General features: G+C 37.5%; 1 protein-coding gene across 3 annotated transcripts in view; it reads left to right on the top strand.

Annotated features, from left to right (window-relative positions):
* The window catches only part of Snx7 (sorting nexin 7), a 110911-nt gene that overhangs the window by 72433 nt on the left and 13084 nt on the right, over positions 1-25394 (top strand). Inside the window, exon 8 of one of the 3 annotated variants that reach the window (XM_004635688.2) lies at positions 12299-12451. The exons of 1 other annotated variant lie outside the window; for it this stretch is intronic. In XM_004635688.2, the coding sequence (XP_004635745.1) occupies positions 12299-12451 (153 nt within the window). Of the gene's footprint in view, positions 1-12256; positions 12452-25394 lie in introns of all 3 variants that reach the window. One more of the 3 variants, XM_023720302.1, reaches the window with a different exon arrangement.

The following is a 25394-nucleotide window of genomic DNA, read 5'->3' as shown; positions in this document are numbered from 1 at the left end:
TGCTATGAGTTCTGAGAATTCTTTTTTTATTTCAGAAAAGAATTGTGCTCTTAGATCCTCTATGACTTTCTGCTGTTGCTTATTTACCATTGACGCTATTATTTCATGCATTTGAGCCAAGCTAGTGTCCTCCACACTTGTTCTGGGTGGGCATTGGGTTTCCTCCATATGTTTCTGCATTTGATTCTTTACTGCAGATGTTATTAATTCAGGGATTTCTTTTTTTTTAATTTCCAATCTGAGGTCCTCTATACCTTTCTGCAGCTGTTTCTTTATTTCAGAAGCTGTTGATTCATTGCTTTCAGCTGTGTGATTCTCAATTTGTTCTGTGTTAGTGTCCTTTGCACTTGTTATGGGTGCACTTGGGTTCTGGGATTGCATTTTGTTCCTTCTTGTCATTTTGTGTAGCACTGTCTACTGACCTTTGTTGTAGATCTTTATCGGAGTTATAGCCTTAACACCTACTGAAGTTCAGGTGCAGATCTACAAAGTTTGGATTTATCTAGCTGTGCCTGGCTTGGGTCTGGCTGCTGTGTTCAGCTCTTTCCTGCTGCTGCCCTTGGGGGTGAACCTGTTGTGCCCCTCTGACAAGATGTTCTGCTCCTGGACTAGCTGGGTGGTTCTGTCCCCTACACTCTCTGCAGGGATTGTAGCCTCAGGGTTTCACCCAGTCCTATATACCAAACCTGAGCTGAGTCTGGAGGTGACAAGGTGGAGTAGGTGGGAGAGACAGCTGTCCCACACACTCACTGGGCCTGGGTTTTTGACTGGATCTGAGGGTTCCCGTAATGTGACAGAAATTCCTACTCAGCAGGTAGGGTGTGGGGGCATAGTATGGAGTGATGGGGCGTGTCCCAGGGGGATGGAAGATGGTCTCACACACACCGCACCTGGGCTGGGACCCGTAGGTCCCACCAGCGCAAGGTAGCTGGAAGCTCTCCCACACACTCACTGGGCCTGGGCTAGGACTGGGTCTGGGGGTTCCCGGAACACGGCAGAAATTCCTACTCAGTGGGCGGTATGGAGGAGGTGCTGCGGAGTGGTGGGGGGCATCCCAAGGGGGTGGAAGTGATTCTCACCCATGCTGCGCCTGGGCTGGAACCTGTGTCATTACTATTACATGTACCAGGTATATCAAAGTTAGACAAGTCTGACATATTTGTTTCTTCTAGATTAATTTATGTGAGATTGACTTTCTTTGTTAATGAAGAAATAATTCTTCTAGTTCTGTGTTAGGAGCAGCTCTTAGTTGTTTGAATGTGAGTGAATCTGTGTTTTCACTGGAGAGATTCTAAATTTTAATTGTGTTGCCTACATGGTCGTACTATTGTATTTGTGAATAAAGCCAGTCCTAAAATGAGGGTAGGGATATTTACTTGACTAGTTCCAGATTATAATATTAGGGAGAATTGGTGAAGGATTGATTATGAAATAAGTAACAGGGTGATTCTTCTAGATGTTACTGAAATTCTCCCTCTCTATTAGCAGTGGTAGAGCAAAGAGATTTAAGACAAAATGTTGACTGGGCATTTTCTCCCAGCACTCTGGTGCTTACTTTTAGGGCAATAAACTGAAAGGGGATACTGTTTTTTTCCACCCATAATTTTTATAAATGATACTTTGACATAACTGTTGGCACTCATAGCAATTACCTTCCCCTGAATTTTAAGTTGATGTGCATCATTTCAACAGTCAAGCACATTTTAAAGAGGTGTATAGTTCCAGATCTTGTACCAGAAGAGTTTACTTTCTAGAGTAAAGGTTGGAATACACACCAACCTCAATCTTAGTCTTATGAAAATTTCTTTAAAGTTTCTAACTTGAACATTTCATGTAAATACTTTATCTTTTAATATGCTTATATTAATTTAAAAATGTTTTATTTAACCTGTATAACATATTTACACATTCTTCCCACGTGTGCTCATAATTTTGCCAATCCTTTGGGCCATCACTGTGTATTGTTGTGGGACTAGAAATTGCAATTTGAGGAACATGTGCTCCATATGTGCTTTAAGCCTTATGCGTCGTTATGAAAGCATTTTGATGTTAAGTAAAGTTGCCTTTATGTGGGAAGTGTTGCAAGAATTAAGGACATATTTCCTAGGGAAGCTGTGCCTAGCATAGTACTTTGCAAGGCATACATGCTCAGCAGGTAGCTGTTGGACAAATTAATGTATTTCCTAAAAGCTATATTTTAGTAAAAGAAGAACTAAAGGCTCACAGTGATGTTTGGAATTCTATGGACATCTTTGCTTTTATTTTTCTTACCTTACTAGTTAGGAATTTGAATTACTAGGAAGCACACTCTAAAATATTTTCAGAGTTACAGGGAAAATGTTTATTTGCATATTTTTTCTCAGAGCTTCCTTCCTTATTGCAACATATAAATACTTCTTAGTTTGGAGGGAAATAATTTATTAAGATGACATGGAAATTAATTTCTTTAAAGTAGTGGTATTTTCTGGGATGATTTGGAGAAAGGCTTTATGAAGTACCCTTAACTAGACTTTTTGATCTAAGGCATTGTCTAGTCTCAGCATCAACCCTCTGAGGCAAAATGTAGCTTTTGGTATTAACAAGAAATCTCATTGTTTTGTGACTGTTGTTTCTTATACATGTCCTTGACAGAGATTCTTTGCCAAAGACAAATAAAGAGTCCAGATTCTATGAGGATATTTCTGTACCCTAACAATGTTCTTTTATAATGCCCCCAAGTGCTAGTCTAACATTAACATGTGCTAAATGCTTAAGCCCTAGACGTGTTTCTGATACATTATGCAAGAGTATTCTATGAAGTGAGTTGTTATTTTTCACTTTACAGATGAGGAAACTGCACCTGGTGTACGAACCCACCTCCTCTGAGGTGTCAGAGTTAGTGTTTGGTCTTGTGGGACTTCACACCCCATGCTTGCAATCACTAACCTGTATGTGGTTATGAAATTGTTAAGGTGCAAGTGAAAGAGAAAGTGGTAAACATTTGTTAATATCTTAAGGAAACTGAGAAAAATGAAATGTTATTTCTTCAAAATTCTTCAAAATGGAACTGCCCAAATGTGTGTGTGGAATTCAGATCTTAGAACCTAAAGCACCCATGAGGCAGGTACACCCTGCCTTCCGAAAAAATATACATCGTATCCCCACATACAGGTGTATGGGAGTGCACAGATATCCTGGACCTGAAGATATCACCCCATCAGAGTTGATCACATTTCATTGTTTATCTTTATTAGTGTGTACCTTGGTTCCATCCAGTGAATGTTTGGTGCAATAAGGAATACTTATTTTTTTTTCAAAGTTTTATTGATAAACAGATAGCAATGAGACAGTTTCAAATCAAATAGGAAGTACAGTTTCAACAAATAATGCACTGCATATATTCTTCTTAGTGGTTAATTGCTGTACAAGAAGTGGACTTGTGATCCTATTTACAAACACCATTAGAACAAATCATTCTATTCATTAAGAGAATGCAACTATATATCTATCCTAACCACTTTGAATACACAGATACAAAATGGACATTCATAGGCATACCCCATTTTTTCTAAGTTCTGTTATTGAATATTATAGGTGTGTAAACTCAGCAAAATATTCTAAAAGAGTCCAGTAGCCCATAATAGCATTGGGTCTTCTGTTTAACTGGCAATGTCAGAAATTATTGACCTGAGTCCCCCACAGCTCAACTTAACAGCATGGCTTTATTAAGGAATACTTATTGACAATAAATGTATTTCCTAATTTGGGAGGATTTTTAAATTCATAATAGATTTCTTTAAGTTTTAAGGTCCTTCTTAATTTTATAGGAGACAGTGAAAGAGAGATTGAGAAGTCATTGTTAGACCTTAAGCCAACTATTTAGGTGAGATAAAAGAGACTGCCTCATGCAGTGTGGTCCTTAAATTGCTGCTGGACTGCAAGCTGTCAGTGGAAGGAGCCATCACTTCGGTATTCATCTCTGTCTCCTTGGTCATAGGCCTGAGCCAGTGCTTAGCTGGCAGCAGGCATTACAAAACAAAGATTTATTAGATGAATGAGTGTTTTACAACAAGGTTACTTTTTAATTCCTTCATATTGAAGGTAACAATAAACTGCAGATTGACAGGGAATAGATTATGAAAAAGCATGGAAAAATAAAATTAAATTTTATGTAAGAAGTAATCCTTAAATTGATTTTTCCAGTTTGGAAGAGAAATACATAGGTGAGAACCAGCTTACACAGTTGTTGATATGGTATTGTTACAGGACCTGTATCACCAGCTAAATCCTAATTTGTGTTACTGAATGTTAGGTCAACTGGGTTGAAAGGAAAGAAAGCAACCTTCAGAAGTTACACGCTGGCTGTGGCATACAGGGCAGTACAGATCTTAGTAGTTACTCAGAAATACTCAGCAGTCATATACTAAGAATCAACTGTTGCTTCAGATATGCTGGAACATAGTTTCCTTTACTAGCTCTATTCTTCATTATCACTTTAAGATATCTCTTGGGAATGGCCTACTACTGTACTGTCAAACTGTCCTTAATGGAATAGATATAGAAAGATATTATGGTCATTGTCTTAGTTGGTTTTTCTTACTGCTGAAATAAAATACCCAACACCCAAAGTTAAGGGAGGAAAGGTTTATTTGGCTCACAGTTTACACAGATTTCAGTCCATAATCAACTGGTTCCAAGGCAGGTTGGCATGGCAGAGGGGCAACAATTTATGGTAGCAGAAGACGGCAGAAGCAACTAGAGCAGAATAGGGTGGGGGAGAGCAAACCTCTTTTCCTCACTTATATTGTAGGCAGCCTATCTGCCCTAGGGTGGGTCCTCTACACCCCAGGATGTAGAACTGCTGAGGCATTTAGTTGAGCTTTCAAACTTCTCAAGTTAACACAGTGAATCAACTATCATAACATCCTAGGGCACTTAGGGTATAAAGAGCTGCTCTAGGGCATGTTCTCTAGACTTTGGATATAGAGCTGCTGGGTCACTTAGTTAAGCTTCCAGACCACTCAGATTGACACACTGTATCAGCCATTGCAGTGATCAAAAGCCTTAAAGGATAAATGTAAAATTAATCAGGCCTGTTTCTCATTTTCTTAATAGCAGAAGGGATGTTACTCATTTGACTGGGTAGATGGATCCTCATTTTTTATACCCTTTTTCCAAAAGCTGATTGCCATTATAGTCCTTACCAAATGCAGCTATTGTAAAATGACCTCTAAATAGTTGGATAATTTTGCTAGAAAATCCAAATACAGTTCTCCACAACTACTTGTAAAAGAATATGGGAAAGTTATTATAATTAAAAATAATAATTGTTTATATTGGTATATTTCAGTTTTCTTGCCTCTGTAATGAAAATATAGGAAAGAAATACAAGTAAAAGTTGAATGTACATCTTAAGGGCTTTTAGTAAGGTTTAATCTCTCTAAAGACCGCCCCAGTTATTTTCATATAGTTAGTGTTCAGTGAATACACTCTGTATACAGTGCATTTTACCTTTATTTAATTCATAAATATACAGATAGTCTCATTTTATATAATTTATCTCCAAATTTGGCTAATTTTACAGTATTTTTAGAGATTTATATATAGTTCTTTACAATTTTTTAAAAAGTCTCTATATATTTTATTTGCTATCCTAACCTTATAAGAATAAAATCCATATCTGTAGTGGTTAGCCATAGGTTATTTAGGGTATACATAATTTTAAGATAGCATTACACCAGGGAAAAATTACCTTATGAGACTCTTAAATGTTACATCACTTCAGTTTTTTAATAAAATTAATAAATATAAATTAAAATGCTTTTATATGAACAATTTTTTTCATATTTTAGTTAACCATTTGGTTAAAAAACTAATAAACTGTTAGGGATGCACTTCAGTGGAAGAGTACTTGCCTACCATGGTGAAGGCCCTGGATTCAGTCTCTAACGAAGAAACCCAAAAATCGTACTTGATTTGATTCCTCTCACTTGTGTCTAATGTTACATCTGCTTCTGCTGGTCATATTTATATACAAATATGATTCTTGCATATTTAAATTTTAAAAAGTAATAGACAATTAGAATTGAAGCTTTGTATCTTGTATACATGCAACTAAATTTTTTTTTTTTTTTTTTTTTTGTATTTTAAGGACGGGCCTACAGGGTGTCCAGGGTCTCACTACTAGATCGGACTCATAGTGATCTGCCTGTTTACAGACTCCTAAGAGCTGGGATTACAGGCGTGCACCACCATGCCCAATTTCAATTGCCATTTCAGTGCACCCAGGGGATAGGGCCAGCATGGTAGGCCCGGGGATTGTACCCCCAGTCCCTGAGCCTGCTTGCAGGCACTTTTATCCACTGAGCTATTTGGCTGGCCCTTAACTAAATGGTCTTTAATATGTGTATATGTATGTGCCCCAACAGGCAAGACAGGGCAGTTGGGGACAGTGAATTTTGGTCTGAATTATTACTGTGGTTTTCAGGGCTTTATGTCTTCTCTCCTGTTCTTCCAGCTCACTCTATTTGCAATACTGACTTTTCTCTCAGCTGCATCTAAACAAGTGACAGACTTTCCTCATTCTGCCCCTCAACTTTTTTTTTTTTTTTTTTTGTATTTTGTGCAGGGTGTCACTATGCAGCTTGGACTCGTAGTGATCCTCCTGTTCTCAAGCCTCCCAGTGCTGGGATTATGGAGATGCACCACCACACTTGGACTTGGTCACTGGCTCAGTGCACCTAGGGATGGGGCTGGTGTGGAATGTGGTCCCAGGGATCAAACTCAGGTCCCTGTGCTTGCCTAAGCAGGTGCTTAGTCTGCTGAGCTATCTCACTGGCCCTGTCTCTCAACATTTTTGACTTTTCAGTCTCTCTGTTGCTATAAATCTGGTTCATGTTGATACCCTCCAGTTGTTTATTTAAACTCCTTCAGAGATGCTGCTTACCTTCTATTAAAATGTAGACACACCTCTGCAAACTCCTTTAGGACCTGGTAGCCGCCTGTCCATGTGACCATGTCTTGCACTATCCCCCTATTATTGTTCTAGGTACCAATCCCAGTGAGCCACCTGCAATTCCTCAGAAACTCAAAAAAAAAAAAAAAAAAAAAAAAAGAAAGAAAGAAAGAAACGCCAAAATAAACATGCTGTGTGAGTTCGCAACTGAAGTTGGCTTTGCTCCAAATGCCTTTTATACTTTCCTTGTCCTGCCGCATTTTATTTCTCCCCTTCAGCAAGGATGCATGCGGGCAGAGTCAACCTATTCTCCCTCTACTTTAGACCTTGAGTGAGCGCTGAGTGAATGCCGCAGCGTGAGCTGTGACTACTGAAGAACCCAACCCTCTCTGCTGTTGCTTATTGTCTCCTTGGTCCCATTGGAGACTAACTGCTTCCCTCCTTCCTCCCCTTCCTCCATCTGCCCCTACCTACCTGTGTCTCAGGAATCATCTGATGTGCAGAGCTGGCCTGGTCACCACCTTCCATGGCTCCCTTTCTCTGAAGAATCTATTCCATTTTCAGTATCATGTCCACCTTCCTAGCAGCATTTCTGAAGTGTCTCCTTGCTGGCCCCAGGCTCCGAACCAATTGCTGTCCTGCAATCACTCTCAGCACATGGTCTCTGTCTTGGGTTGCCTGCTGTAGTCTCAGCTTCTTTCCACGCCCCAGCCACTACACAGTGAGGTAACGGCCAACCCTCCAGATCTTGCCATCAGAAATGACCTTCTATCCCAGACATATGACACTACTTTCTTTGTGTGATGTTATGTGTCACAGTAGTAGTAGTAGTAGTAGTAGTAGTAGGTATTTTTTGTTTTGCTTTTTTTTTTTTTTTTTTTTTTTAGAGCAGAATATATTTATTGGGGGAAAGAAAGCTTCTGTGTGAGAGAGGAACCGAAGGGGGCCAAGCAGGTTACCCCCAGTAGCTTTGTTTTGCGATGGCATCTCACTGTGTATTTCAGGCCAGCCTTGAATTCTCTATGTAGCACACACTGACCTTGAACTCACAGCTAGCTTTGTGCCTCAAACTCCCAAGTACCATGCTTGATTTCTGTTTATTATTTGATGATGATTTTATTTTTGCTTCATTTTGTGTATCTATAGCTTAGTATATTATAGACTTCTTAAGACACATGCTTAATCAGTTTAACCTGGGAAGTCACAGGGAGGGGAACCCCATTACTGGTCATGTTCAGTGAATAGAAATGGAGTGTGTGCTTTGGCTGATTTTAATTTGAATCTCTGCTATGCCCCCTAATGACAACAATATCTGTCAGTTGCCCATCTTATGGAAGGGAAATAGTATTGTTCAAGTTTTGACATGCTTGTGTAGATTAAGTAAAATAATACAGCAGAGTATAGGGCTTGAAACAGTGGCCTATGACAGAAACCTATTAAATAGTTATGCTTACTGCAGTTACTAGTACTATAGGTGTGGCATCCTTGGGGGTGATATTGTTTTTGAGCTCTAAGTACTAATGACTCTCTTTGAATTGTGTAGCTAATTCTTGTTGAATGTAACTGAAGCTAGAAATTAACCATTAGCCAGATATTAAATATAAACCTTTTTTTTTCATTGTTGTACCATCTTATATTACTCATTCTGATATTACAACATGTTAATGAAAACAAGGAGTTGCTAGGTTCTTCACTTCTTCCACTGGCAGGAGGCCCAGCTGCTGCCAATATCTATGAAGAGTTATGCAAACTTTAAATTCTCTTTAATCAAATCTTTCCATGCTGTTGTGCCACAGAGAATATGATTAAATTTCTAGTGGTTAAAGTTGTTAACAGCTTCTACATGGTGGTTGAGGGCTCACTAGAAGAGCTTTGTTGACCTGCTGTGTTTCTCACACACCCCATTCTCCCACGTTGGCTAACTTTGGTTGAGGATATATGTTCTGTCAGAGCCTACACAGAGGGCAGAGTCAGAATGCACGGTCCTACCAGAGCAATTGCTGCTACTATTGATGTCAGAAGAGGGCCAGGACATCTGGGTCTATTACACGTTTACAAACTGTCACAAAGATGCAGTCCACATTAGTCTTTAAGTTAGGTGCCTTGTGCTTCTTATCAATTACTGTTTCTTAGAATTGAAGTCATGGGGTAATGACTCATTCTGGGAAATACTTGTCTCATTTTCTCCTTTTCTAACTAAAGTGATGAAATCATCAAAGAAAATAAATATTTACATACAGTCACAACAAAACAAAAATTGATCATCTGTATTTACATCATATGTATTTTCTCCTATACTGATGAGCTAGATTAAGAAATTGCACTAAAAATCCACCTAGGAGCGAGACACTAGCAATAGCACAGCATATTGCAGAGTCTAAGTGATGGTAGTATTGGTGATGATAGTGAAAATTTAGTAGGCAAATTAGCAGGCTCTGTGTGAATCAATTACATTTTTTATGTCATGTAGTTTTCTTATAAATTTCTAGGAAATGAGTGGTTTCATTTTTTTGTTCCTTTTCAGATGAAGAATGTAGAACTTCAACAGATAGTCTTACCCAGTGTCACACAGCTTACAAAAGACAAAAAGTAGGGCTTATACTGAGGTTGCTAACTCTCTTTCAGTCCTCAAAATCCCAGCACTGCACTGATTAAACTGCAGACTTCTCTCTGTGGATGTGAGTGAAGTCAAAGCAAACTCCTCTTTAGGAATCCAGCAGCTCTTGGTCAGAGCAAAACCACCCAGAAACCTAAACAGCACTTTCAAGGACTTTGATAAGGGGGACATGTTTGCTGTAAATCCATTATCACAGTCACCATTTAAAGTTTCATCAGGAAGGGAAGGGGAGGGGAGGGGAGGAGAGGGAAGGGAAGGCAAGGATTACTCTTGATACTGTGTTTCCTAAGTTCAATTTCTGCAGACTGCCAGTTCCCTCAGTGAAGGGCATAGCAATTTTAGACTGTAAAGCTGAAATGAAAGAGAGTTACAGTATGGATCTAGCTTAATCAGTTAATAATTTTTTTCTTTTACTTTTTTTTTTTTTTTTTTTTTTTTTTTTTGGTGGAACCAGGGATTGAACTCAGGCCCTTGCACTTGCCAGGGAAGTGTTTATTGTACTGAGCCATCTCCCCAGCCCCAGTTAATAATTTCTATTTGGCTATGCAACTGAAGAGACTTTAGCCAACAACCCAGAGGAGTGAGGCTTTCTAACAGTCTTGAGCTTTTTCTATAGACCTCAATCCTTTTGAGTTTGACCTTTTAACATGGAACTCCCACAACCTACCATTATTATTCAATTAAAATCCCATTAAAAATGTTCTCTAAGATCTGTCAAGATAATTCCTCAAAAGAATGTGCTGATAAAGTAATAAGTGACCTCATACAGAGAATGCCACCTGAGAAACAAAACAAGAAAGTAGAACAACGTAAAACACATACAGAAAAACTATGAAAGCCAACTTTATTATTGAACTAGATCTCTCACAAGCATAGACAGATAGGCAGATAGATATGGGGTGTGTGTGTATATATATATGTATATATATATAAAATCATATATAATCATGCATAATATATATATATATCTTGAGAAAATATATGGCAACAATCAATTAAAAAGATAAATGTTATATCTTAAAAAGTTAATTCAAGCAAGCATCAGAAGCTATCTTTTACTGAGTCTTAGGTAATTTCACCCTGTTCCACTTTTTAAATATGATGTCTTCTTAAGTGGCGGCCCTCTCTGAACATACTCAGTCTTAAATAGTGTTCCTGCAGAGGGAGCCCTTTCAAGCATGAGAGGGATGGAGTCTCTTGGGCTCAGATCTGCTTGGCTCTGGCTCGCGCTTATCCATCCTTGCCACGGACATGAGTCCCTGAGATCTTCTCACCCACTGCTTCTCTGAGTTCCTTTCCTTGCCTGTGACTTTCCTGTTGTTTTCTGAATTACTGAAGCTGCACTGGTCATGCTCCACCTTTGGGGGCCATCCCCATGGGTCCTCTGCAAGGACTGCTTTTCCTGTGGAATACCCCATGCCTTGCTCACATCTGCTTCAGACCTTTAAGATGATTTCTTATTTAATTTCCCCAGGTGACCTTAGCCAATATGGCAGCATCCTGACGCTTCCTACCTGTCTTTCGGCCTCATTTCACTCTGTAGCTTTTATTACTAGCTTATATTTCACATTTTATTGTGCATATAGTTTGTCTCTCCCCAGAAGAATATAAGCTCTGGGAGAAGCAGGACTTTTTTTTTTGTCTGTTGTCTTTGTTTCTTTATAAGTATAAGTCCTAGAATTCCTAGTACTGATAGGGCATATTATAAGTAAATGCTACATGTATGGATAAATTTATATGCATATGAAAAAATTTTGGCTTCCTGACTCATGTGGAAACTTTATTTTAAAGAGAAAAAAATAATAAAAACAATACAGAATTTCAAAACATGATAGAAATTTAACAATGATTATATTGCATATTTTTCTCTTCAATGTAGTTGCTCAGATTACAAGATATAGGCATGCAAAATTGATCAATGTCAGCACTTTTTTATATATATAATTTTTAAAAGTTTTCCCTTCCTTTTTTTCTCCTTTCCCCCATTCCAGTTCTTCTTTCCTTTTGAGCAGTTTCTTTCCCTTTCATAGTATCTATTGCATCTTTTGGATCTTATTTATTCTTTTATTTTCTTCACTAGGAGGACAATGTAATGCTTATACATGCAAATATGATTTATTTTACTTATAAGTATGGTCTCTGGTTGTATCCATTTACCTATGAAAGCCTTGAGTTTATCTTTCTTTATAGCTATGTATAGGACAATATTTATTCACATCCCAAATATTAAAAATAAATCAATGAAGTCCAACTATGGGTAAGGTGGGGTGTATATAAATAATAGACTAAGCTTTTTGAATTCAGTATCTTGAGATACCTGTTACTGTTTTTAAGTGACATTGCACAAGTTAGTTTCCTGGGCCTTCAGGTTGTACTGCAGAGTATGAATGTTGCAATGTGCCATTTAGTTGAACTTTTGGTTAAAAACAATTGAAAAGTGAGGCTCCTGACAAGGAAGCTGCAGTGAGCAAAACCAGAAATGGTAGTGATGACCAAAGCGCTGGAAATAAAAAGGTAGCACGGAGCTCATTTCCCTTGTTTCCATGTGCGCTCAGTCACAGCTGGTAGGCCTGAGAGTCTTGCCTTAAACCAGTGTTCTCTTTAGTTGAACAAGTATACATGTCAATAGTGCTAAGTTAAAAAAAATTATGTTAAACATTTTATGTAATGTTCCTCTTAAAATCAATGGGTTTACCTCATGGCAGGATTATATAGATCAATCTATCCCTCTCTGTGACCTACTGCAGCTTACAGAAGAGATTGGAAAACTTGAAGATAAAGTGGAATGTGCCAACAATGCCCTGAAGGCAGACTGGGAAAGATGGAAGCAAAATATGCAGAATGATATCAAGTCGGCCTTCACAGACATGGCCGAGGAGAATATCCACTATTATGAGCAGGTAATTGGTGATATTTTGGATTGTTTTACTTTTAAAAGGCAATAGATATTCTCTTCTGCTTTCTACCTGTCCAGTGTTAATTGACTCAGTTTACATAACCAAGTGTCACATTCAAAAGCCTCTTTGAAGGCTCAGTTCCAGTGAAATTACCATTTAGCATTTTGTTCTTTGTTTTGGAAGTATTTTAATTCTTCAGAATCACTTGGTGATGATTCAGCTATGATTCACCTATCTTTTTTTCTGCCTCTTTACTATTTGTACAGCATTTGCAAAGGAAATAAAGGAGCAGGAAATCAATTCAGGGCCTGTATGTGTACCTTGTATTCCTGTGTCTCAGTTACTCTTCTCTCATTGCTGGGACAAATACCCAACACCCAAAATGGAGGAAGGAAAGGCTTATTTAGCTCCCAGTAACTGGAGTTTTCAGTCCATACTCAGCTGACTCCAAGGCAAAACAGCACGTGGCAGAGAGCAACCTTTCATGGCAGCGGCAAAGAGCAGAGAGTGGAGAGCTGAGGGAGTGGCAGCAGCTAGCCTCTCTCCCCTTCTCATATTGTAATACAAATTACCCACCCAGGGCAGGTGCAGCATCCACACCCACAGTAATTAATCAAAAACTCCAGAAGCTGCCCCGTGACTGCATGAGGTTTTAGGGGGACAACTAGACACAAACCATAGCGCCCTGCTATCCTAGCTTGAGTTCCTATTCCAAAATCAGTGACAAAGGAGAATGCTGTTTATACTAGTAAAGAGTAGCAACATTTTTGGGGGGAGTGGGGATCAGTTCAGAAAAGAGCTCAATCCTCTTTTTTTTTTAATTTAATGATTGTTTTTCATTTTATAACTGTTGCTCCAAAAAGTTGCTTTCTTAGAGGAGTTTAGTGTTGTAATACTGTCACTTTTCTTTGCCCTGCACATTCTGAATATACTAAAGGTATTTTTGCTAGGAAGAATGTTTTACATACACATGTTTGATCTTATCTCTGGCTGAATTAAATAATAAAATTGATAAAGGAATTATAGTTTAGTGTCTGCAGTGTTTATCACTTTAAAGGTATTTTTAAATCAAAATTTTGAAAGATTATCTGATATTGGTATTTTTCTGTTCAATAAGAGTTAATTACGCACTTATTATCACTAAACCCTGTCTGGGCCTCTGAGAGCAATTCCCAGGGAGGGAGCCTATTAACTAAAGCAAAAGATCATCATAAAGCAGTAGTGGAAATTCTACTATAGAAAGATGCTGCATTGCCTGGCAAGTGCAAGGTGCTGAGTTCAATCTCCGGTATCGAAAAAAAAAAAAAAAAAAAAAAAAAGTGCTGTAACAACATCTGACCTAATGTAAAAGACATGAGGAAGTCTCAGAGGATGTATTTAAGCTGAGCCCTTAATGCTTAATTAAGGTCACATGAGAGATGGTGTCCAGGAAAGAATGCATGGACAGAAGCATAGAAGGGAGCGATATGACCAAGTAACTGATTCTTCTTGTTTAAGGGAAAAGAGTGGAGGTAGTGCTGAGTTGAAAGGTTAGGCAATCAGTCACATTATCAATTCCTTCTTTCATCAGTCAGTCATGAGGAGATGGGGGCCATTGGAAAGTTTTCACAGGGAAAGAAAGGATTTCAGGTTGTGCTTTAGAAGGAGCTTGAGGTTGTACGTATGTCAGAGGCAACACTGAAGCAGTAAGCCTTGTTTGAGGAGGTTTTGTGGTAGTGGGCTTAAGACTAGGGAACAACCTGTGGGTGCAAGTGGAGACATCATTTTTAGTCTCTCAAATTCTTTTTAATGGATTTGGTATAAGGTCTCACTATGCTGCTCGGAATCACAGTGATCCTTCTGTTTTCAGCCTCCCCAGTGCTGGGATTACAGACATGCAACACCATGACAGGCACCTGGGGGTGGGACTGGCGTGCCATGTGCCAAGGATCGAATCTTGCTCCCTGTGCCTGCCTAAGCAGGCGCTTAGTCCACTAAACTGTCCCACCTTGAATTCGCCTTAGGCAAATTCAAGTTACTAAAATAATTTATCATGAATCTTAGATTTTGAACGATTTAAAAATAATTTTTAATAAAATAGAGGAGTTTAGTGTAATAATACTATCACTTTTCTTTGCCCTGCAATCCTATCAAAAGGGTTTACCCCCTGTCAACCTAAATCTTTATTACCACTTAACTAGTTTAACCCACAATAGTAAATACTTCTCCGGTATAACATACTCTGTGCACATATACTTTTCATGGTTGTAATGACAGCCGAGATCATTTATAAAAAATGCTTTGGAAATCAGAATGTACTCTATAGAATACATAATTAATAGTTATGAATGTTATTATACTGTTGCATATGACAGCTATAACTAGGATATTTTTCTTTAAATGAAAAAGTATGCCAAGTTTTAAAAATCAGAACTTTTTTAGTTTTATGAGGGAATGTTCCTGTTCCATCAATCTCCAACGAAAATGTTTGGGTTTGGACTACACTTGCCTTTTTTTTTTTTTAATTTTTTTTGGCAGAACCAGGGATTGAACTCAGGCCCTTGCACTTGCTGGGGAAGCGCTTATTCCACTAAGCCATCTCCCTGGCTCCTGGACTATACTTACTATAGAAATACATATGTTTGTCATTCTCTTAGAGTGCATTCAGTTCATTCAAAGCACTGTTTTCTTAGAAATGGTTAAGTTAGCATTACTGTGTATATTGCAAATTTTGTTCTTCATTATACTGTACGTCAGTATGTTATGCTCTTAACTCTTTCTCCCAAGTGAGATAGATTTCTTGATGTCACTAAAACTTGAAGGAATAAATGCTTTTCTGTAGTATAACTTTAAAAGATTACTACAGCTCTAATTACTGTGTATGCCTGGGCCTCTGGGTGTGTGTTGTCTGTGTGTGTGTGTGTCTGTGTGTCTGTGTGTGTCTGTGTTCTCAGTGGAAAAAAAACACTTAACCTATTGACTTGTCAGTCTATAAGGCAAAATCAGGAAGTTGCAGCCAATAAATAATGAAGGATTCTTAATTGGCAAAGTATAAGACCTAAACAATTTGCTGTTATCTAGTAACTATGTAATACCTCAAGTAGAGAGACATGAAAACTTTTAGTCTTGCCATTCCCTGTTTGATTGTATTCTAGACCCAGGTTACATGTCACAATTCTATAGTCGCAGTACTCAGGAGGCTGAAGTAGGAGGGTCACTGTGATTTTTCAGCCAGCTGGAGCAATGTAGTAAGGCCCTTTCTCAAAACCTAAGAGAGGGCCAGGGAGGTAGCTCAGCATTGTAAGTGCTTGTCTGGCAAGCGCAAGGTCCCGAGTTCCATCCCTGGTAACACCTGCCATGCTGGCCCTAGAATCCTGGGCAGGCTGTGCTGGCCCTAGAACTGGGCATGGTGACACACACCTGTAATTTCAGCAATAAGGAGGCTGAGACAGGAGAATTGCTAAGAGTCCAAACTGCATAGCAAGATGCTGTATCTAAATAAATAAACCCTAAGAAAAAGAGTAATTTAATCATATGCAATTGGAAATATTTTTTCATCATGTATATAAATGTAGAAAATGATCTATTCTTAGTGTGATAGAGAAGATGGAGTATAAACATTTTCCTTTCAATTTACGTTAAATGAAATGTTACATCTTATTATTTATCAAAATGACAAAGGAAAATCAGATAAATATGAGATACGATTCTACATCACATCCTAGTTATTGTCATATTAAAATGTTGTACTTATATTCATGAATTTATTTGTCTGTTGGTTCCAAATATAAAGCAAATTAAAAGCATGCAACTGAACTTTTAATAGGCAAATGTTATTCCTGTTCTGTCTCTTTATGACTGATAAATAAGGATAAAATTATGAAGTCAGTTAAAAAAGCAATAAAAACAACATAGAGAAACCCCAAATCTACTGCACAGGATGAGTAATTTCAATGTCATCACAGGTTACTGAGCAAGAGGGATCTCTTCTGAGAAATGCATCCTTCTGTGATTTCACTACTGTCAGTGTCACACTGCAGTTCTACACACCATGGGGACTACAACATCATCAGGCATGTCATCCTCTGTCATCTGTGTGATTGTCACTAACTAAAATGTCACACAGCCTAGGACTATGCAGTGCCACCCAAATAACCAATGAAATACTGAAACAGTGAACTGCAGCACTTGGATAGAGCATATGCATAGCTTTCTTGTTCCCTGTGTGTACAAAAGAGATTTGTTTTTATTGCTTTGGTTCTGGTTATGCTAATAAGAAGGCTTCAAAGGGAGAGATGCTTGGCAGATACAGTGAATGAGAAAAGGCTGTTCTTATGAAATTTTAATGTCATTGAATTCGCTAAGCTATCTCTGTGTTCCCTGACAAAGGGACTGTGAGTGCTTATTAGGATTTTAAGGGAACAATTAGGTTTTGGAAGGATGGATACAAAAAAAATGAACACTTCCTACTTAATCAGTGGCATCACCTTTGTTTTAAGAAAAATGATGAATATCTCTGCCCAACTTTGCATCTTACTTGAAGGCCTTTTGGTCATCTTAATGTGTATGCATTTTTGTCTCTAATCCATCAAAGACAGCTTGTTGTAATAAAGAGTAGGTGCTCATAAGAGATGTGATGAGCGTGTGGAGAAGCTAGATTCCAGCAAGTCTGCAGCCCCCCGTGGGTTCCAGGTGCATGTACTGAGTTTCTCTTCCTGAGGACTGGACGCGACCAGTCCTGCCCCATGGGTATTGCACAGGACATCTCACTTAGTTGTCTTTGTAGCACCCCTCCTACTTGCCTAAGTTGTAGTGATGTGGGAAGATTTGGCCGGTTATTTATTTATTTATTTATTTATTTATTTATTTTGGCTGACTCAGGCTGCCTTAACGGCAGGTCTGATGCAGCATGTGGAGCTGGGGATCAAACTGCGGTCCCCTGCACATGACTAGGTTTGCCCAAACAGGTGCTTTAAACAACTGAGTTAACCACAAACCCCCTATAGTTTATTCTTTGATAGTTTATTTTACAATTAATAGTAGATATATGTAGGTTGCATATACATTGAAAGCTCACTGAAACCAAACAATAGCAACAAACCTAAGTGTATAAGCTAATAGGTAAAACAGAAATACAGAATGTTTATAAACCTTTCTCCTAGAAAATACTGTATTTGAGTGTAATTATAGGAAAATAGTTTGCTACTTTAAGGTTAAAATATTAACTCAAAATATTTTGCATGACCCTTTCTGCATGAGTCAAACTAAAAATATGTTTAGTTATTTTATATCATGATGATTAAAGTGAACATGTTATTTTGAATTCCATATTTTTCATTTGTTTTATGGATTTTTCTTCAGAGCATCCTTATATAATACAGCATATTAATATGTATTAATTAGCTGACATAATTACTTATAGTTGAACACTTATATGTTGTCTCATTTTTCTATCATAAATAACATTAAGATTCGTGTGATGGCACAGGCCTGTAGTGCTTGGAAAGAAGGGAAGGAGGAATTAAAAATAATTGGAAAGTTGCTTGGAAGTATTTTCAAGAGATAACCAGATCAATGGTTACTGCATTTAGTATATCATTAGTCTTATTTAGGAAAGTCATTTGCTGCAGGTAAAATCATTCAAGACTCAGTTATTGTCAAAACCTTTTGTTTGCAGAGATCCAAATCACTCATGGATTAGGTTAAAATTTACTAAGGAAAAATAGCTACATATATGTGCTGATTAATAGAGGTTTGCAATGTGTTAATGTTTTAATGGAAGAATATTTAAACTTGCTCTATTTTCTTGAATTATACTGAACAGAACCAATAGAAGGATTTTTTTATTGTTAGTGGATAATACAGATATTTGTGTCTGTGTACACTTAGGAAGCAAAAAAGAAAAATGATACTGTACTGAAACATATTTTCTGAAAAGTAAAAGAAAAAAGAGTAAACTCATTACAAGGGCTCACCTTTAGCCAAATGAAGAGTGATGCTAATGCTTTTCTAAAACCCATATGTCCATGAACCGAGGAATAGATAAAAGATGTATTTTTATACAATTGAGTATTACTCAGCTATAAAGAAAGATAAACTTGAGGCTTATACAGGTAAATGGAGGAAAGGCTATACTCAGAAGTGAAATAAATCAGACCCACATGTGTAAATGTCATGTTGTCTCCCTAGTATAAGAAACTGAAAGAGTAAATAAAATTTGAAAGGTACAGTAGATCTGGTAAAAGGGAAAGAAACTGAGCAAAAGGAATAAACAATTGAATGAGGGAAAGAAGATAAAAAACAAGAAGGGAAAAAATCATGTATGTATATACACAGGATAGCTACAATGATTGTAGTACTTATCTCTATTGATTTTTTGAAAGTAAAACTTAGTGCTTAAAATTTTTCACTTATGAATATATCTTTAAGTGGCAGCCACTTAAATATAAAGGCTTTGAGTTTATAATTTTTTATAGCTGAATAATACTCCATTGTATAAAAATATCACACCTTTTTCTTCCATTCCTCAGGTGGCAGGCATCTTGGTTGTTTCCAGGATTTGGCTATCACAAATTGTGCTGCTATAAACATAGGTACACATATATCACTATGTTATGACGTTTTCAGTTCTTCTGGGAAAATTCCCAGTAGGGGGATAGCTGGCTTGAATGGAATTTCCAGTCCTAGTTTTTTAAGGATTCTCCATACTGATTACCATAATGGTTGCACCAGTCTATATTCTCACCAGAAGTGGAGAAGGGTTCCTTTTTCCCCACAGCCTCTCCAACATTTGTTATTGGCTGATTTCTTTATAATATCCATTCTTTCTGGAGTGAGTCCATCTCATTCACATGACTGACAATGACCAAGGATCTACAAACTGGGGTACAGAATTTCAGGATAAATCCTGAGGGGATTTGATTGACATTGTCAGATACAAACGTTGCATTTCTTGTTATATAGGTCTTGCTTTATCTTGGTCTTAACCATCCAGCAGAAAAGTATAATAACAAGGTATGAAAAGTAAAGCCATATTAATATACTGAGCTGCAAAGGGTTCAATTCAACAACTTCTGACATTGCCAGTCTTACAGAAAACCCACTACTATTATGAACTACTGGACTATATTAGAATATTTTAATGAATTCATGCACCTACAATATTTAAATGAGAATGGAATACCCATCTCTGACAAAACTGAACAAAAAAGGGATATAAATGAAGGACCATTTTGTATTTGTATATTCAAAACAGTTAGGATAGATATACAGCTACTTTCTCCTAATTCAATGAGAAGAAATATTTTTACTAATAGTGTTTGGACAGGATATCATGTCTGCATCTTGTACTATGAATAACCACTATGAAAACAACAATATGCAATGTATTAATTATTGAAACTTTCCTATTAATCAGTTTTGAAACTGCCTCATTGCTATTTGTTTCTCAATAAAATTAATAAAATAGGAAAAAATCTCTTTCCCATTATTAAGGGAAATGTGAGTCTTTTTTTTTCATTTCTTATAAATCCAAATCTTGTTTTCAAGAGATGATAATGTTTAGTTAAAATTGCTTCCCTTAGCTATTATAGTACAATGACAAATTTTAAAAAATAAATAAAATTTTTACTTTGACAAGGGCCAGTGAGATAGCTCAGCAGAAGAAGCATTTGCCGCGGCAAGCACAGGGACCAGGGTCAGATCCTCAGTCACGCGTAAAAAAAGAAAAAAAATATTTTTACTTTGACCAAATTTACATGCTTATATCTGATACTCTGAGCACCTACCCTGGAGATACCTATGTGCTGTAGAACACCCATCGTTGAAATACTGTCATCTTGCGTTTTTTTGTTTTGAAATGTGTATTTTTTAATGTCTTAACTATTATTTTTCCTATTCTCTTTGAAAATAGAAAAATTTTAAAAAATGAAAAATAAAATAAAAACCAAGTGCAGTTATTTTTGTGGAAACTTTTAAAAAGTAGATCTCAAATTCCTTCTAGAAATTAAGTCATAGATGAACATTGAGTATGTCTGAAGTCCTTCTCAAGTATTTTGTAACTTCGGTATTTATTGCTCATGTTGAAGAAATGGTGAATTCTGGTTCTAGGCTTGTGTCTTCTAAAGTCATTGTTACACCATGTACTTTAGAACATTTCCTCGTCCACGTTACAATAGTATTCTGACTGCAACAGGCCCATCTACGTTAATAGTGATATAAACCTGCTAACTAAAGAATATGCTGATGGATGGAATTGACTTTTGTGAGAAAATTTGTTCTTTTTAAAAGCTAAAAATCAGAACGGTTGTTGAAATTTGCTGAAATAAACAAGGAGGAGAATGGCCCCCCATAGACACAATTCTGCCTAGCAAAGAGCTGGTGTCTTATCATGCCATTTACCTGGGAAGAAAATGCCTTTGCAACATCTGGGAGGGAGAAGAAGGGAAGTGGACTCTGTTTAGCCCTATCTCCCAGAATTTAGTAAAGCGGCTAACAGCTATGGAAAGGCTCCTTACACTTTCAGATTCACAGACTAAAAGGCAGCCTGACGTGAGAGTGGTGAGCAGATCTGAAGAGGGGCAGAGCAGGTGTGGCTGTTTCCGGGGACCATGTGCTGTGGAAAGTGAGAACAAAAGAGAGAGATGCCCTCAAGGACCAGAGCAGAGAACAGCAAGTGTCCCGGAGGTCACGGCTCAGGAAGGAAGGAGATTTGGGGGAAAAAAGTGAAGAACTCCAACCAGTATTGGTGACAAGGGGCAGTGAGTTTGTGGGTCTGCTTTGGATGTAAAAAAAAATTACGATTTAATAAGCTATACTAAAATGGATAAAATGAATCCTTAGTGGAAATTATAGTGGAAACTTTCTTAAAAAATCAGATCTTCCCAGCTTCTTTCAGACATCTCCCCTTCAGTGAGCATGTAAACTAAAGTGGAAGCGACTTTGGCAAACACACAAAAAAATAACTGAAATCCAGTATATTCAATGAGACAAATTATATTTTACACAGAGAAGGCCGTGCATATGGGATTTTTTTTTTTAATGAATGTTGCAAAACCCTTCCTTTAACACTTGCCATGTCAAGCATTCATAATCCGCTTGAGGCACTCGGTTCTCATCTGATGCCTACCTACGGAGGACACAGACTTCCACTCATCAGGCCAGTCTTTTTTTTTTTTTTTTTTTTTTTTTTCTGAATGCTAAATTCATTCCCAGTAAAGTGAGGACACTGAAACGATGACACCTATGTCCAACATAGTTCACTGAATCTTTAATGTTGATGAACAGCAGCCAGTGCTCCAGGCTTTGTGAACAGCCTATCGTGGAGAGAAAAGGCTGGGTGTGGAGGATTTACACAAATAGAGCAACTTAGTGTCATTCTAAACCCAAACAACAGACAGGGTTGGAGCTTCCCTTTAAAATCTTAGAGCAGAGGCATAATACATAGTTTATATTAACTTAGGAGATGGTTCTAAACATACTGGGTTTTAGGTCACCCCTGAGCAAGGGGGTGCTCTGTCTTAGTAAAGAGGCCCCTTAGCTTATCCTAATGATGAAGATGTCTGTAGCGGGATAGTCAAGAGTGTGCAGAAAGTGGAGCTTCTGGATCCACACTGTGATTCTTCTCTTTTTACAGTCATCCCTAAAAATTACTAAAAACCTGTCCTAAAACTTTTTTTCCCCCCCCATGGCTGGCTCAGCCCACACTGGGGGCAGGGCTGGCCTGGCATGTGGTGCCCTGCATGGAACCACGGTCCCTGTGCTTTGCCTAAGCTTGCCTAGGCAGGTAGCCTTAGATCCCTGAGCTACCTCACCAGCCCTGCCCTAAACCTTAATACCCAGAGAGACAAATTTCCTGGTGTTGCTAAAAAGAAGAACATGACAATCAGTATTTTAGGCGCTCGGTGAAGAATGTCTGAGACCTACATTATAAACCCAGGATTGAAGAGATTCCCATTATGTACACATGAGATTTATTGCAAAGCAAACATACTGCTGGAAGGGCTGAGAGGCTTAGAAAATTACTCAGCCTAACCATTTTTATGCCAGTTAAATTTTTCTAATCCATTACATTTTTGTACCCACATTATTTACTGTCTTATCGACAGTCAGCAATACTAGAATGTCTGCATGATGACATTCTGGCCGTATCACAGTAGGTCTGGTCATCTTCATCAAAAATGAAATACCGGCTTTTAATCATGTTAATGCCATTCACCAGCAATATATTGCAGGCATGTCTAGGTGCTGTCACCTTTTTCTAATAAGGAAGTCATTATTATTTAATGATTAATGTTATCATCCTTTCTAGCCTCTATATCATGAAATAATTCTTTTGATGAGCTGTCAGCTACTCTTTCATATGAAATCCAGATATTAATAGAATAGGAGAGAGATCAGAGATGGAATAATTTTGTGTGATCTTAGGACCCTAAGACTTTGCATTCTTAGAGCTGGGCATGGTGGTGTACCCCTGTAAATGCAGAACTGAGGAGGTTGAAGCAGGAGGATCACAAGCAGAAGGCCAGTGTGAGCCACAGAGTGAGTTCAAGGCTGAACTATATAGTGCAAACTGATTTTCTTTTTTCTCTCTCTCTCTCTCTCTCTCTCTCTCTCTCTCTCTCTCTCTCTCTCTCTTTTTTACAAAGAATTGTATTCCTGGTTGAGGGATGGGATTTATCACTGATTATGGATCCAAACCCATCAATAAATGAATTTTTATTTTAAAACTTTTTGGGATCTGGAGAGATAGCTCAGTGGTCTAAGCACCTGCCTGGCAAGTACAAGGACCCAGGTTCTCTCCCTGGTACCACATGCCCAGGAACCAGGCATGGTGGTGTACATCTGTAATCCCAGCACTGGGGAGGCTGATACAGGAGGATCACTACAAGTCTGAAATGTGTAGTGAGACTCTGTATTAAATAATAAAATTTTTAAACTTTTTTGAACTGGTTTGGAAAGTCATCTGTTATTGGTTGACTGTAAACAGTGGTAGAAAAGGTTTATTTGGAGATGAGCTACCACAGATAGCAGGAAACTTCAATTGGACAAATTGTTACCAGGAATTTAGGTAAGTAAAAAAGCAAGTATTATACAATTTAGGGAAATCTATAATTAAGATTAAGTGCTAATTTTCATTCCATATTAGATATTCAAAAGTTATCCACATAACAATGGTATCTCTTCTAATTTTTCTAGTGTGTTTTTCCTTTCTCAAAAATGTCTATTAAATATTGTCATGACACACCCATGTATTCTGTAATTAATTATTTCTCAATTACCTAAAGTGGTTGAACTTACGAGTGAAATAAGCAGTTGCACCATAGCATAGTCTCTGTCTCTTTGTATCCTGTGGACTAGACATAGTTTTGTGAAGTTAATTAGAATCTTAATAGGAAATTACAAAAGGAAGAAATGACTTAAAACACACACACACACAATATACTATAAAATACAGCATCTTGAATAGGATCATGAATTTACCAAAGAAAAGATGTTAGAGTTAGGTTTCACAATGTTACTGGTCAATTATCCAGTCTGAGTCACGTCCTCTCTTGTCCATGAGCAAATCCATCAGCTGAAAATACCAATACTTCTCCTGCATATCCACCCTGCTTCATCCATAAACCCCTCGCAAATCTTTAAAAGAGAATAAATTAAAACTCATGTGACATGCTTTAAAACAATGAGTTAGGCCCCATGTGCTTTAAAATCGTGTCTTCAAGCATATTAGTGTCTTACTGAATGTTCTAGTAGTCCAAAGGTAAGTTCTAGTTTGCATTTTGTTGTACTTTCAGTATATTCCCGTATAAAAACATAAGCTTGATGTTTGCAAAGCTCACAAGTAAATTGGACAAACTTCAGGTAATCATCTTCCAATGACAGGGTGTAGAAAAAATGAGAAGGTATGAATTCAATTTTAGTCTTTTGTATTCCTTCTTTCTGTAAAGATTTCTACGTTATTATACATTTTGCAACCACCATTTACCCATACGCAAAATCGAGAATAATACAGTAAGTTGTACCTAAGGCTATAGTAAATAGATTTTGAATTAGACATCTGTAGAATAAGACCATAATAAGTAAACGGACCACAAGATGGCGTCTGCAGCTAATGAGTCCTGTTGCATTCTCAGTCGGAGTTATTTAAGTATTCGTAGCATTTACAAGTACACATTTATCACATACTGGAGAGATATGTAGAAGTAATTTTAGCAAAATAATATGCAAATTATGTTCTTTTAAAGCTATAGATATTTCTAAAATTACAAATTGGCAGATGATCCTCAGAAACTGAATTTACACTTTTCTAAAGATGAAATTCAATGAATAATTTTGAACTATTCCAAAATAATAGAAGTTACTTTTCTCTGGCAACATAACATCATCACTAATTTTCTTCTGGGCTGATTCTATTACAGAATTTGAAAGTATGCAGCTACCCAAAGTTTTCTTTCATGTTTCCGATCTTAAATTTAGGTGATAAAGAGCAACCACTAAAATGTCACACACACCATTGCCCTCACTTTAGGTGCCAGTGTAACTTTTGTAGATGTTAAATAGTTTTGTGACATAGTGAAGAAATAATTACGAATTTGAGCGTCAGCCTTTCCTCAAATGTAGACAGTGCCATCTGTGCTAAGTGCAGTTGAGACAACACTGACATCCACTCAGGTTACTCAGTGACATTTCCCAATGTTTAGTGAGAGAGCAATTATTTTTGTACTAGACCTATTTGTAGAAGCACAATAATTTTTGACTTCAAATATGAATTTCTAGTTTTTAAAAGAAATATATGATGTTAAGCTTTTATTTTGCTTTTGTTTTGCATACTGGGTGTTCAACTCAGGGGTCTTGCAGGTGGTAGACAAGTATTATACCATTGAACTAAATCCCCAGCCCTGCTTGTTTGTTTATTGTCTTGAGTTAGGGTCTTGCTAAGTTGCCACGATTCTCCTTGAAGGTCTCC

The sequence above is a fragment of the Octodon degus genome, unplaced genomic scaffold (assembly GCF_000260255.1).
Source record: "Octodon degus isolate 3935 unplaced genomic scaffold, OctDeg1.0 scaffold00074, whole genome shotgun sequence".
NCBI classification, from domain to species: Eukaryota; Metazoa; Chordata; class Mammalia; order Rodentia; family Octodontidae; genus Octodon; species Octodon degus.
The sequence above is the reverse complement of the archived record's forward strand: the minus strand, read 5'-3'. Positions and strand labels throughout refer to the sequence as shown.